Here is a 14,150-nt window from a genome sequence, read left to right as displayed (position 1 = left end):
CTGAGAGGGACGCGTTCAGGGGCTTTACTGGCCAGGTGGGTATGGGGTAGGGAAGAGCAGGCAGGGAGCGGGGAAGCAAAGGTCGGGAAGACAGTGACGGGCCAGGGGTCATGAAACTAATTACTAGAGACAATGGAAAGGAAGGGGAAAGTAAATACAGAAGGGGACAGGTACAGGCAGGAGTTGTGATGTACAAGTGTGTGTGCTTGCTGGGAGGCAAGGGGCTTACAGTAGCACACTCTCCTCATTGATTAATTTGGTTTCTTTTCCCGTCCATTCCTTGCCTGGTCTGGTTTGTGGCGCAACGGCCGCGACTTGTTGGCTTACTGACATATGAGTGAGTGAGTGAGTGAGGCGGATGAGACAGTAACATGGAGTGAGTATGAGAGATGAGAGAGAGAGAGAGAGAGAGAGAGAGAGAGAGAGAGAGAGAGAGAGAGAGAGAGAGAGAGAGAGAGAGAGAGAGAGAGGAGTACGTGCGGTGTGTGATGGCTCGTGCCCGCTGCCCCTACAGAGAATCCCGTACCCGAGGGGCCGCGTGCTGGGCGGGTGCTCCATCATCAACTCTCTCTTCTACGTGCGCGGCAACAGGCGTGACTTCGACAACTGGGAGGCGATGGGCAACCCGGGGTGGGGCTACGAGGAGGTGCTGCGCTACTTCAAGAAGATGGAGGACTTCAAGGACAGGAGGCCAGGTATACACACACACACACACACACTCACACACACAAGGGCACAATACGGCCGCCATAAAGCTGCCCAGGGAGGCTTCATACTCAGCTGAGGATCATAAACACTGCACTGCACAACCACTACTTGGAAAAAAGGTTCTACTTAGTTGAAGTTACCGGGATCTTTAAGGGTGTTTTTTTTTATGGTTCTAGTGACAGATTAACATGATTTCTACACTGTTAACAGGAGAAGCACCCTTGAAAACCTGGTTAATCCTCTTTGTGGCCTTTAAGAATAGTTGTGGTGAGGTGAGAGAGCAAGGCGTTTCAGGATACGGGCCACAGACGCCTCAACCTCACCTTCGTATCCTGCACCAAACGTTCAAGCCCTAAGCATTTAAAATCTGGGCTCTGAACGGCATATTCAATACTCGTGCCGCGGCTCACGTAGAGAAGCGAGCCGTAAACATTCCATGTCTTTTTCTAGAGTGTTGTTGATATTTCTCTCTCATTGTTCCTCCCTTCCCCGTGTTCTTTTTTTTTTTTTAATACTTTTCCTACCTCGTGCCGCGCTGAGGTTGTTAAGGTCAGAGTGGAAGACGTAGCCTCGGGTAATGCGAAGTGAATGGTGAAAAAATAAAAAAAAGAAAGTAATCTTACAGCTTTCCTTCTACTTCCGCTCTTCTCTCCTCCCCGCACAGGACATATTAATTCATCCACCCTCCTTCACCACCTCGCGGAACAAGACGCCTGATATCTGTAGTTATGAGGCCCATTACATGTCACTGAGGAGCGAAACATTTAAAACCTTGACACGCAGGCGACGATAGTGTGAGCATCATGTGAGGCGACAGCACAGAGACATGCAAGAGGGACCCAGCGCAAGTATTCTGAAACGCTTTTGCTCTCAAGAATGTTTCTCGTGTTGATAATATAGAAACCTTATCAATATGCTACTTGAACCGTAAAAACACTTTTAAAAACCCGTGTCACTTCTACTAGGGCCTTTTAAAACTGGTTGGGGTGCGGCGCAGAAGCGTTTCGGAACATGGTCCTTCTCAACACGCGAATAAAACCGAAAGTCCTGGAAGCTGATTCATTGTGGGACAGGAATTACTAGAGAGAGAGAGAGAGAGAGAGAGAGAGAGAGAGAGAGAGAGAGAGAGAGAGAGAGAAAGTGTGGTGTTTGTCGACGAACGGAACTCTCGCCGCCAGTGCCCAGGAGGCCCATCTGACCTGCCACGCTCTTCCCCCGGACGTCTGTGTTTGCCTGGCCTGCTTGTCTGTGAGCTGCTGAACTTGGCGCTACTTGTAACCAGAGGAGTTGCTCAAGTCATGCAGCAGCGTGCAACATGCAAAAGGGGGTGAGGGTGATGCCAAGGCCCACAATCTTAAGCGTTTTCTGCCGTCTCATGACAGCTACTTTAAACAGGTTGTGGTGCAAGTTACTGGTTCATAATCTTTAACGTCTTCTTCCTGTCTCTTACCAACTGTGTGCTTGTAATAGACTGAAGTGAGAGTTATCGGAATTTTCATTTTTTTTTTCTTCTTTTCATGGCGTTAGTGACACTTTAAGAAGCATTATCCAGTATGAGCGGGAGGAATCACCCTTGGATATCTGAAAAAAATCATCATTGTACCCTTTGAAAAGAGTCCTTATGAGAGCCTGACATGTTTAAAATACGTTCCTATGAATCCATTAAGACAACGAGTGGTGAAGGCGTGGCGAGAGAGCGAAGGGTCTTTCTAAACCACATCCCCGTGATGTTTACATTCCTGACGATCTCTCTGTTTATTGTTGACACTTGTTGCTTTCGAATCATCTTCACCGTGAAGAGCGAATCATAGTCTCAGCCTTCTCTCTTGACAGGGAAAGCGAGTAGAAAGCAAGTAAATTCATGAATAAATATATGTTTATTGAAATCTAGTCATGAAGAGTTTCGCTGCCTCCGTTCCAGGTTCCATTAGGTGGCGAGGACTCATGTTCTCCCACAGGCGGCAGAGGAGTCTGGAAGAGCGGCAGCGAGGGAGAAAAAAGGAGAAGATCAAGTTTGCATGTATTGGCCAACACAGAGCCTTGGGAGGCGGTGCAGACAGCGGCGAGGCCAGGCTGGAAAGCTGTTAGATGCAGACACTGGATCTTCCTGTAATTTAGATACTAATGTTGTCTGTCTGTGTGGCGATTGTGAGTGATGGTGAGCTGGACTTAGCGACCCCTCACATAAAAATTCTTGGTTCGGCGCAATCATGGAGGTGTAAACTATTATTAATTCAATGGGTGCAAGGACTGCGTACATCTTGGCTTGGCGTCAGTCACTGTCATCGCGGTGGTGGCAGGTGATTATAATAGCCACCACGTAGCGGCCCGCGCCTCCTCCTCCTCCTGCTCTTCCTCCCGGCACGTGACACACTCCCACTAGATCATTCACTGGGGACCTTTAACTGTCTCCTGATCTGCGCACTCTTCATTTTCCAGTCGACTTTCCTCCTTTCATTCCGTTCGAAGACCAATACCGACACCAGCGACCATTATTACAGTTTATTGACATATCATTAGTGTCATCTCTCCTTCTTCCCGCTGCCTTTGCTCTCAGGTAAGCGGCTTGGGCGCGGCGGCCCTGTCACGGTGGAGACCAAGGCGTGGCGGACCCCCGTGCTGGAAGGCTTCATGAAGGCTGGCTACCAACTGGGATTTTCCGAAGTGCACCCCAGCGATCCCGACCAAGTGGGTGAGTGCGCCAGTATTTAGTGAGCTGCGGTGTGCAGAGCCAGCGCTGGGGTCGCGTGGTTCTGTTCCCGTATCTATGCATATAGTCCAGCTCCTCTCATCTGACGCTCACTTTTTGCTTTTACTGCTTCATCCGTCAATCTGTTCCGTGTCTTGCAGGGTCAATCCCAGATTTCTTCACAATTTACTCATTATTGTATAAAATCCAACCTTGTCCATCATGAAAGTTTTTTTTCCCTCTTCAATACATAACATTTGGTTACATAAAACTCCTTTTCCTAACGCTAGCTCCATTGGTCTCCGATTCTTTTTGCACTACGTCTTCACTATCTTTCAAGTGGCTGCTCCTAGGTTCGCTCAGTCTTGAATGGGTACCGGTCTGCAATGACTGAGAAGGTTGAAGGCGGCGGAGAAAGGTGCCGGCCACACTACTCCACACGCCGAGGCCCTAGATTAGGTGGCCTACCCATCGCCCACGCTCCCATCGGCCACGCTCCATGAGTATGGCGTCCTTCAAACCTTTATGAGCCTTAGCAATGTTGTATCACCAACAAACTGACTTATATGGTTACTCATCCCTTCAGATATGTCATTTATAGATATCAAGAACATCACTGGTGCTAGAACCGATCACTGCGGCACGTACCCCTCACGGCAACCATCTCCATTGAAATGTGTCCCTCCAACCATTGTTTTTATCTCCCTTCCTTTCAGATGTGTGTGTGTGTGTGTGTGTGTGTGTGTGTGTGTGTGTGTGTGTGTGTGTGTCCCAGTATTTCAATACCGCTCCTTGTCCCTCCCACAAGGGTTCGCCGCTGTGGAGCTCACCACGCGAGGTGGTGTGAGATGGTCCACTGCGGATGGCTACGTGCAGCCCGCCACGGGTCGCCCCAACCTGCACGTGGTGCTCAACGCCCACGTCACGCGCGTGAGTATGCGGCTACTACTACTACTACTACTACTACTAAAACTGTAACTGCTACTACCAACATTGCATAATGGGTAAACTTCTGCTGAGGAAGATAAACTGTAGAAACCCTGGTGTCCCAGTGTCCAAGTGTCCCTGGGCAAGGGACATCAGCAGCATCTGCCCCAAACTTACCCTGTACCTTATTATTTATTGCCAGGCTTACTTTCGTTTTGAACTAGCTAACTCCATCCTCCCTCCCTCCCTCCCTCCCCACCCCGATGTTTGTCCCCTCATCCTGCCACCCCGCTGCACAACACTTTCTATTTACTCTCATCATTATTCTGTCCCCATTACAAGAGGAAATAACAAGACTCGATCTCCTATGTTATGAAATACACCGAGTCAACTCTTGCAAAAGAAAGCAACAGAAGTGAAGGGTTTCCAATTCTGTTTTTCTTTTCTTTTGGTTATTTAAAACACCAAAAAACGTGAATACACAAAAACAAAACAGAATTACGAAAGCATTGTTATATACTAATGCTGCAATTATATTGAGTATCCTGAACATGTGTGTGTGTGTGTGTGTGTGTGTGTGTGTGTGGATGGAATAAAAGAACCTTGCCTAATTAACAGACGAACAATCTGACACTTTCTTCAGAGAGAGAGAGAGAGAGAGAGAGAGAGAGAGAGAGAGAGAGAGAGAGAGAGAGAGAGAGAGAGAGAGAGAGAGAGAGAGAGAGAGAGAAAGTTATTTTACGTAGCTTATCCTTATGAAAGTTTGTACCTCCACAGATTCTCTTCAACGGTAAAAAAAGAGCCATTGGTGTTCGCTTCAAGCACCGAGGGGAGGTGAGTCTGACTGACACACACACACACACACACACACACACACACACACACATTACGACACTCTTGACACCCTCCTCCTTGTTCCCCAGATGAAGAACGTTTATGTGAGGCGCGAGGTGGTGCTGAGTGCTGGGGCCATTGGATCTCCTCACATTCTCATGCTGTCTGGTGTGGGCCCCGCCTACCACCTCGCTCAGCACGACGTGAGTTTGCCGAGGACCTCTCTCTGGGCAGCTCCCGTCAGAGGTCACCCTTCTCCAACGCTCTTGGTCTTCTACGCCTTCCCCAGTCACACTCATTACACACGTCTTCCTCTTTCGCTGCATCTATAAACCTGTTCTTAGGTCTTCCTCTCTTTCTCTTCCTTATGGTCTTCTACGCCTTCCCCAGACGCACTAATTACACGCATGTCTTCTTTCATTGCATCCAAAAACCTGTTCTTAGGTCTTCCTCTCTTCTCTTTCTCGTGGTCTGCGCCTTCCTCAGTCACAGTCATTACACACATGCCTTCTTTCACTATATCCATTAGCGTTCCTCTCTCTTTCCTGCCGGGTAGACCCATCTGCTGCATCCTTCTCCCCACATACTCCTCGTCTCTCCTCCTGACACGGCCTAACCACCCAGTCTCGTCTCCCCAGCTTTGTCTACAAACTGACGTACGTACATTAATTTCTCCCTCATCTCCTTGGAAATCGGAGTCAGGGCCAGTCAGTTCTTGGTTGCGAGTCTAATTTACTGGTTTCTAATGGTGTCCAGCCTCGCCGCTCCTGGAGAAAATCGCAGCATCTTCATTTATCAAAATAAGTATAGGAATGATGAAAGATGATTATGAAAGTGACCAGTGACTGACTACGTCCCTCACTGTCTTCGGCTTCACTGCTGCGGCGCCACGCATGTTATTCTTTAATCACCACTTCATTGTCTTCGAACACAATTAACTCTCTCTCTCTCTCTCTCTCTCTCTCTCTCTCTCTCTCTCTCTCTCTCTCTCTCTCTCTCTGCTCTGTGCGTGTGTGTTTTGTGTGTGTGTGTGTGTGTGTGTGTGTGTGTGTGTGTGTGTGTGTGTGTTTACATAAGAATATGAATAGCGCTGGTAGTATTTTCATAAACAGAAGCACTAAGCCAAATAACAATTTCTACCGACGAAGGCTCACGTTGGACAAACACACATTAGGGTAGCATGTTGAGTTTTTGTTATAACTTTGTTCCGAAACATTCTTACTGAGTCAAGTCAGGGAAGGCTGGAGTTTGCGCTCTCTCTCTCTCTCTCTCTCTCTCTCTCTCTCTCTCTCTCTCTCTCTCTCTCTCTCTCTCTCTCTCTCTCTCTCTTAATAAGCCCAAAATCGTAAAATAAGAACATTCCTGCTTAATAACAGTCAAGGTCTGCAGCGCTAATATACTGTTTATCCTTATTTATTTATTTATTTATTTATTCATTTATCTATCTTCTTTTTTTTCATAGTTGGCTCCAAACATGAAAAAATATAGTCGTGTTTGGCCAAAGGATGGTGCTGGGGCGTTTTAATAGAGATACCTTTGATGTTACTTGTACATGAATCACGCGAGCTAGGACGGCAAAAACACACGTTCATTAAGGTTACGAGAGAGCGCTACGCCTCTCGCCAACAAACTACCGTGAGCCAGGATCGAACTCGCAATCTTTCGGACGCCACACAAGGTAGAGAGAGTAGTGAGAGTATTGCCAGTGATCAGTAACAAATTACAGACTCCCTCTTCTTCGTGCACTCCTGTAGCTGACCATGGCGCCAACACAACCACCTGTCACCTGCACTTGAATCTTTTTTTTTTTAATGGTTTCTCTCTCCCCTATTTCCATTCCTCTTCTTTCCTTTTTTTTTTCCTCTTCAGTTCCTTCCTCTAATATCTTTACCTGTACTTAATTAAACCTTTTTATCTTTTCTACGTTTCCTTTTTCCTTGTTTTCATTCTCCTCCTCCTGCTTCTTCTCTTAAATTCCTTCCCCAATGTTTTTTTTTTCCTCCGCCCGTCTGTAATTTCTTTCCTATTTAACTATCACTCTTCCTTCCCTCGTCTCCTTTTCACTCTCATCCACTCTCTCTTCCTTCGTTTTCCCCTACGCCGTCAGAAGTCTCGTAAAATGGGAACAGGTCAAGCCACTTTCCTCTTTCTTCTTCTTTGTCCTTCATTAATCGTGATGATATATACCTACTTTCATCTAAAAAGACTTTCTCCATGTGTAATTTCTTTCCTATTTCATTGTTTTCCTTCCGTTACCTGAAGTGTCGTAAAATGGGCACAGGTGAAGCCACTTTCTTTTTTCCTCTGTAACTAGCTACTTTCATCAAACTGCTGTCCTCATTTCCCTTTTTCCCTTCAGATTAAGATCGTGGCTGACGTCCCTGGGGTCGGCCAGAACCTGAACGACCACCCCTACCTCACTGGGCTCGCCTGGACCATCAACAACGGCAGCTCCTTCAACATCTTCGACACCGTGCAGCCTTCAGTCATCGCCGAGTACGTGAGGAGCAGGAGCGGTGAGTGAGAGAGCCTCGGCTTTAGTTTGGTTTGGTTGGGAGTAATTGACACGACGCTTCTCTGGGATTTTGTTTTGATAGTCAACTGTTTTCTTTTCATTTATCTATTTATTATTATATATTTTCTTTTATCTTTTTATACAGAAGATTCTAACAAATTTTGAACAGGCGACTATACAGCGATATTATTTATTCATTCATTTCCTACGTGTATTGGTGTACTTATAACATTCACGTTCTAATATAGAGCGGGAATGATTGCTTAAAGCACGCACAAACACACACACACACACACAGAGAGAGAGAGAGAGAGAGAGAGAGAGAGAGAGAGAGAGAGAGAGAGAGAGAGAGTGTGTGTGTGTGTGTGCGTGCAATAATCACTGGTGAAGAAACTGAGGAAATAACAGTTTCTTGGTTGCTTTTACTTTTTTCCCTACAAATGCAGAAAACTCACGGACACTTCTTTCAGTTTTACCTTTTTTTTTTTTTTTTTCTCCAGATAGGAAGGAAAAACTTGCAGCAGATTTGCGCACATCTGGACTCGAAAATAAAATAATAATATCGGTGCGGGAGTTCTGTAATGTTAAGGGAGAATATTGTACCAAGGGGCGGTGAACATTGTCTTTATCTTTTTTCTTTTTAGTTATTCCATTCTTATTTGTGTTGACATTGTTGTTGTTGTTGTTGTTGTTGTTGTTGCGTGAGTCCTGGTGATAAATGAATATTTCACCGAGAGGTCAACATTCATGTCTTTATTATCATTTCATTTATCATCATTTTCTTTTATATTGTTTTATTTAAGTTACCAGCTTTTTTTTAGATGAGATCTTGAATTCTGATTCCTCTTAATTGCATGTACACATTAAATCATATTGAGAACAGCTTAGATTATGTTGGATGAAACTAAGACGTATTTTTTATTTTTCATTCCTTTTACTCTGGAACTCCCTTCCTGCCTCTGTATTTCCTCCTACTTGTGACTTGAACTCTTTCAAAATACTTTTCTCCATTTTTTTCTTTTTTCTTTTTTTTTTTTCTTTTAGGGGATGGGACATCAGTGAGCGGTTTTTTATTTATTTATTTTATTTATTTATTATTTTTTTTCATTGCTCTTGACCTTAGTTACCTTATCAAACATATCCCAGCTTAGCTCAGTCCTAAAGCACGGTGGAATGGATGACAATCTAAGTGATGCCAAACAGTCTCAGCAGGCGTTCCTCTCTCACAGGCCTGCTTTCCACGCCCATATCTATCGAGGGGCACGCCTGGCCCAGAGCTGCCGTCGGTGACCCACAGTGGCCCGAGGTTCAGATGGGCTTCACTCCCTTCACGCTGGGGAACGACTACGGCATCCTCAGCTCACGCGTCCTCGGCTTTGACAGAAACGTGAGTGTCTCGTAAGAACATATGAGTAACAGCGTAAGGGAAACTGCAAGAAGCCGTCAGGCCTATACGTGGCAGTCCCTGCACGAAATATGCTTATCTACTCACTTCCACCTGTCATCCTCATCCATAAAATTGTCTGATCTTCTTTTGAGGCTCCCTAATGACTCAGCACTAACAACATTATTACTGAGTCCATTCCATTCATTTATCACCCTACTTGAGAACCAGTTCCTTCCTCTTTTTAAATCTCACTTTATCAAGCTTTAGCAAGCTCCGTCATTTCCACTCTCTCTCTCTCTCTCTCTCTATACGCCACACCCACTCCATGCCCTCCTAACACCTGCCTTCTCTCCCGGCACAGTTCTACCGTCAGTACTTCCGCGGCCTTGGCGGAGTGGAAGGCTTCTCACTGGGCCCTATTCTCTCTCGCCCCAAAAGCCGTGGTAATGTCACTCTGGTCACCTCAAACCCCTTCCACGCCCCACGCATCTCCCTCAACTACTTCTCCCATCCCGACGACATAGTGACCTTCATAAGAGGTGCGTGCGTGTGTGTGTGTGTGTGTGTGAAGCGAGCCATTATCGTTATACAATAAACAAGCAAAGTACAAGTAATGATACCACACCTTCCTTTTTTCCTTCCTTCCTTCCTTCCTTTTCCAACGCACAGGCATGAAATTCGCCTTTGAAATTGCCTCGACTCCAGCACTGCGAGACGACTTCGGCGCTCGCTTCTACGACAAGGTGCTGCCGGGGTGTGAGGCGTTCGTGCCTCTCTCAGACGCCTATCTCGAGTGCTACGCGAGGACCCTTACTGGCACCATCTACCATCCCTCCGGCACGTGCAAGATGGGGCCTGCCTCTGACCCTTTCAGCGTAGTGGATCATCGGCTCAAGTGAGTAGCAGGGAAGGAAAAGAGTGAGAGTTTGTGGAAAGGCGGAAACAGATATAGCGGAGTTAAGGAAAAGTGGCGAAGAGGGGGAATCTTAGGACCATATTCTGAAACACTTCTGCACCACACCTCCACTACTTTTAAAAGCCTCTAGCTGAAGTTACACGGGTATTTTTAATGGTGTTTTCACGGTTCTAGTGATAAATGAACAAGATATGTACATTATCAACAGGAGCACTCTTGAGAACCCCTTTGAAAATAGTCGTGGTGAGAGAGCGAAACGTTTACGATTATATGAATGTGTGTGTGTGTGTGTGTGTGTGTGTGTGTGTGTGTGTGTATGTGTGTGTGTGTGTGTGTGTGGTCCACATTCTTAAACGTTCCACTTCTTACCTTTATCACTTTTATTAGGTTCAAATGGAAATTATTGGGTTTTCACGATTTTTGAGGTAATTTAACAAAGATTCGGCATCATCATTAAAGAGAGACCCCACGAGAACCTCAATAATAATCTCACCTTTAAAAGTATTCCCGATGAGAGAGCAAATCATTTAAGAATACGGACCATGTGTGTGTGTGTGTGTGTGTGTGTGTGTGTGTGTGTGTGTGTGTTAAGCTTTGATCACTAATGACGCACTATTCACTTCATTTGAATAATCTTAGACAATGTCCTGTACAGAGGCAAAACAAGACAGGATACAGACAGACACCGGAAGACTTGAATAACCAGTCTCTTAACTGGCAGTTATGTCTTTTGAAGTTAGACTCTGGATTTACAACACAACACATCCTCATTCATTCAAAGGCCCATATTCTGAAACACTTCTGCTCAGATCCTCCACTACTTTCAATAGGTTCTAGTTGAAGCCATACGAGTTTTTAAGGGTGTTTTTACGTTTCTAGTGACAGATTAACAAGATTTCCACACTATTAACAGAAGAAACACTCTTGAGAACCCGCAAATCATATCTGTAATCTTAGAAAATAGTCGTGCATGGTGAAAGAGCAATGTGTTTCTGAATACGGGCTGCAAGAGTTTTAACAAAGGTCTTCCACATGCAGGCTGCGGGCGGTGCGGGGCCTGCGAGTCGTGGACGCCTCTATCATGCCGCAGATCACCTCGGGCAACATCAACGCGCCCACTATTATGATCGGAGAGAAGGCAGCGGACATGATAAAGTACGACTGGAAGACGTCCTAGCGCCGCCTAATCACCCGATCTCATTACACCTCACGGCGAGGCTCTGGCAGCCCTTGCAAACACTCAGGAAGTTACCTACGAACTTTCTCGCTAATGAACGCGAATCCCAAGCGAGAGCCTCCATAGTAGTAATAGTAGTAGTAGTAGTAGTAGTAGTAGTAGTAGTAGCAAGAGTAGTAGTAGTAGTAATGGTAGTAGTAGTAGTAGTAGTAGTAGTAGTAGTAGTAGTAGTAGTAGTAGTAGTAGTAGTAGTAGAAGTAGTAGTAGTAGTAGTAATAGTAGTAGTAGGTGCAGTAGTAGTAGTAATAACAACAATAATAATAATAATAATAATAATAATAATAATAATAATAATAATAAAAATAATAGTAATAATAATAATAATAATAATAATGCTATCAAGTGCAAATTCTTTTCACAAAATGGAATTGTTCTGTAAGAAAATCACGTAGAAAATCCATAGAAGTAGAAAACAACAATCCCTTTCACAAACACACACACACACACACACACACACACACACACATTTAGACACCCCTATTCAGAAGACCACAGACAAGACAGAAGGACATTCATGATGAGGCAACACTTCATCACTATAAGATCTACACAGTTCCACAGTCTGCCTACCGACACGCTCAGGCTCACTTTGCCATCCCATAATCAGCTGCAGACAGTCAACCTTCATATAATATATTCACTACCGTCAACTCACACTATTATAAACTCAACTGACTTTTTTTTTTTGTGTGTGTGTGTGTGTGTGCGTGTGTGTGTGTAGAAATGAAGACGTGGTATCTTGGAGTCAGCTGGGTTGGAGTATAATCTTGGAGACAGCCGGGTTAGAGTGGTATATTGGAGTCAACCAGGTTGGGGTGGTATCTTATAGTTAGGCGGGGCCGGAGTGGTATTTTGGAGTCTGCCAGGTTCGGGTGGTATCTTGGGAGTCAGGCGGGCAAGGTGAGAAGGGAGCGAGGAGGAAGAATGGTGTGGGTGATCTGAACCTGAAATTCAAGGGTTCGTATTCTGAATCGCTTCACTCTCTCATAACGAGTAGTTTCAAACACCAAAAATTACTAATGTTTTCATGTTTTTTTTTTTTTTCCAATTAGTGATGCAGAAATATTGTTTAGTTAGCTGTCGCTACTCATGAAAACATCCTTATAACCCTGGTAACATCCATTAGATCAGCATTTCTCAGCCTTTTCCGACCTCATCACATCAACGGGCGGTACCAAGGTACATAAGAAGGATTTACATCATCATTAGGCGGTTGTGAGCCAGTCATAAAATCACACACAAAGAGGACGCTGAAAAATACCGAGCCACGAATCTTTAACCCGCGAACTTCCTGTTGGATTAACTGTCTGACTTGCTCTGCATTATGCAGTTTTTTTTTTCACGTCACTACTCTTTGTTTTCCGGTAAATGTGAAATATCCTCCAGACTTAGGTTAATTATTTCTAAGCCTGTTTTCAGAAGAAAAATCCTCCAGCTGATCGGATGGTGCACAAACGTGTTGCTTGCATGTTCCGCACAACACAATCTTGCCCTCGTGAAGCAGTACTGCTACCGCGTGACCCAATTCCATGATTCGCGTACTAATTACTTAACTGCATAGTGCTACGTAGCTGTTGCTGATCCCAAAGTCTGTGCTGCATACGCACCACAATGGACTGACTGGCTTAGCTACATCCTGTTTTCCTCTTTGCCCTGAAAGGTATTAGTACCTCCGCTTCATTCAACATCACAACCACAACCATACAATTAAACGTACCTGCTTTGGAGTAGTATGTCTCCTGCTCCGTGCCGCAGCTCAGCTTGATCAGTGACAGTCACCAGGGTCTCGTTTCGCTGCCCAAAGGATCGGACCAAGGTATCGTACTCCCGAACATTTCAGTGTATTATCTCACCTTGGCATACCAGCTCTAGTGGAAGTTATCGAGATTTTCAGGTGTTTTCATGATTCTAGTGATAAATTATCAAGATTTTTGCATCAATACTGGGAAAAGACCCACGAAAACCCGATCTATTATCTGTGACCTCTTTTTTATTTATTTATTTATTATTTTTTTTTATATATAGTAAAATCCCTCTCGTCCGGCATTCGAGTATCCGGCAGCTTCAAGTATACGGCACATTTTTCCCCGAGCCTTAAAATCAATAAAAAATCAATGTGTACTCATAAAATCGATTAAAATTCCTTAATGTTAAGGATGCGATATTCATGGCTTCACTTGCTTGGCTAGACGTTAAAAGGCAAAACATTGATGCGATGTTGGCGCAAATTGTACCCTTTAATGATGTGTGATGATGAGGATGATGAGGAGTTTGAAGGGTTTGTAGGTGGCATGAAAAATTCGGTGGTGAGCGAGCTGAGGGAAATGGGGGAAATGTGCAACTTAAAGTGACAGATGAAACGTTACAGGAATAGGTGGACGTGGACGAAAATCAGGCCGTAACATTCACTCACACAGACGAGGAACTTATCAACGCTGTAGTAGAAGATCATTTAGAGAAAATTAGTGATGATAGTGATGATGATGATGATGATGATGAGCCTAAAGTAACTTGGGAACAGGCTGCGAAACACATAGCTGGCTTTGTCAGGTTTGCTGAGCAGTGCACATACATGTCAACCCGAGATGTTATGACCCTTCACTGCATTGAGAATGAGTTTTTGCTGCAAAAAAGAAGGAGCTGCAAACAAGGAGACATTAGAAGCTATTTTAAAGAAGCTTGTAAGGGAAAAGAAGTGGGGCAAACAAGTACAGAATCTGATGATGTTGATGACCCGGAGGGTGTTGAATGAGAGGTGTGGGGAGCGAAAAAGTGTCGTACATTTTCATATCTATTGTATGCTATACATGTTGGCTAATATTGAATAAAGCAAATAAGTGTATACGTACTTTGTTTTTGTAACCCATCAACTTATTTATAAGAGGAAAGTATTAAAGAGAATGTTAGTACAGTAGTATTGTGTGTTGGTGAGTGTGA

At 44.7% G+C, this 14,150-nt stretch overlaps 1 protein-coding gene across 2 annotated transcripts in view; it reads left to right on the top strand.

The window, feature by feature from the left end:
• LOC135102401 (glucose dehydrogenase [FAD, quinone]-like) overlaps positions 1 to 13,862 on the top strand; it is a 26,782-nt gene extending 12,920 nt beyond the window's left edge. For both annotated transcript variants that reach the window (XM_064007603.1, XM_064007602.1), the window contains exons 3-13: positions 1 to 35; positions 515 to 695; positions 3,266 to 3,400; positions 4,206 to 4,327; positions 5,102 to 5,158; positions 5,248 to 5,361; positions 7,518 to 7,674; positions 8,903 to 9,060; positions 9,422 to 9,599; positions 9,730 to 9,955; positions 11,015 to 13,862. The exon at positions 1 to 35 is cut by the window's left edge and continues 168 nt beyond it. In XM_064007603.1, the coding sequence (XP_063863673.1) occupies positions 1 to 35; positions 515 to 695; positions 3,266 to 3,400; positions 4,206 to 4,327; positions 5,102 to 5,158; positions 5,248 to 5,361; positions 7,518 to 7,674; positions 8,903 to 9,060; positions 9,422 to 9,599; positions 9,730 to 9,955; positions 11,015 to 11,153 (1,502 nt within the window). In that variant the 3' untranslated portion in view covers positions 11,154 to 13,862. The remainder of the gene's footprint in view (positions 36 to 514; positions 696 to 3,265; positions 3,401 to 4,205; positions 4,328 to 5,101; positions 5,159 to 5,247; positions 5,362 to 7,517; positions 7,675 to 8,902; positions 9,061 to 9,421; positions 9,600 to 9,729; positions 9,956 to 11,014) is intronic.
• The last annotated feature ends 288 nt before the right edge of the window (positions 13,863 to 14,150 follow it).

The sequence above is a fragment of the Scylla paramamosain genome, chromosome 7 (assembly GCF_035594125.1).
Source record: "Scylla paramamosain isolate STU-SP2022 chromosome 7, ASM3559412v1, whole genome shotgun sequence".
In the NCBI taxonomy this organism is placed as follows: domain Eukaryota; kingdom Metazoa; phylum Arthropoda; class Malacostraca; order Decapoda; family Portunidae; genus Scylla; species Scylla paramamosain.
Note: the sequence above shows the minus strand (reverse complement) of the source record. Positions and strands in the feature narration are given on the sequence as shown.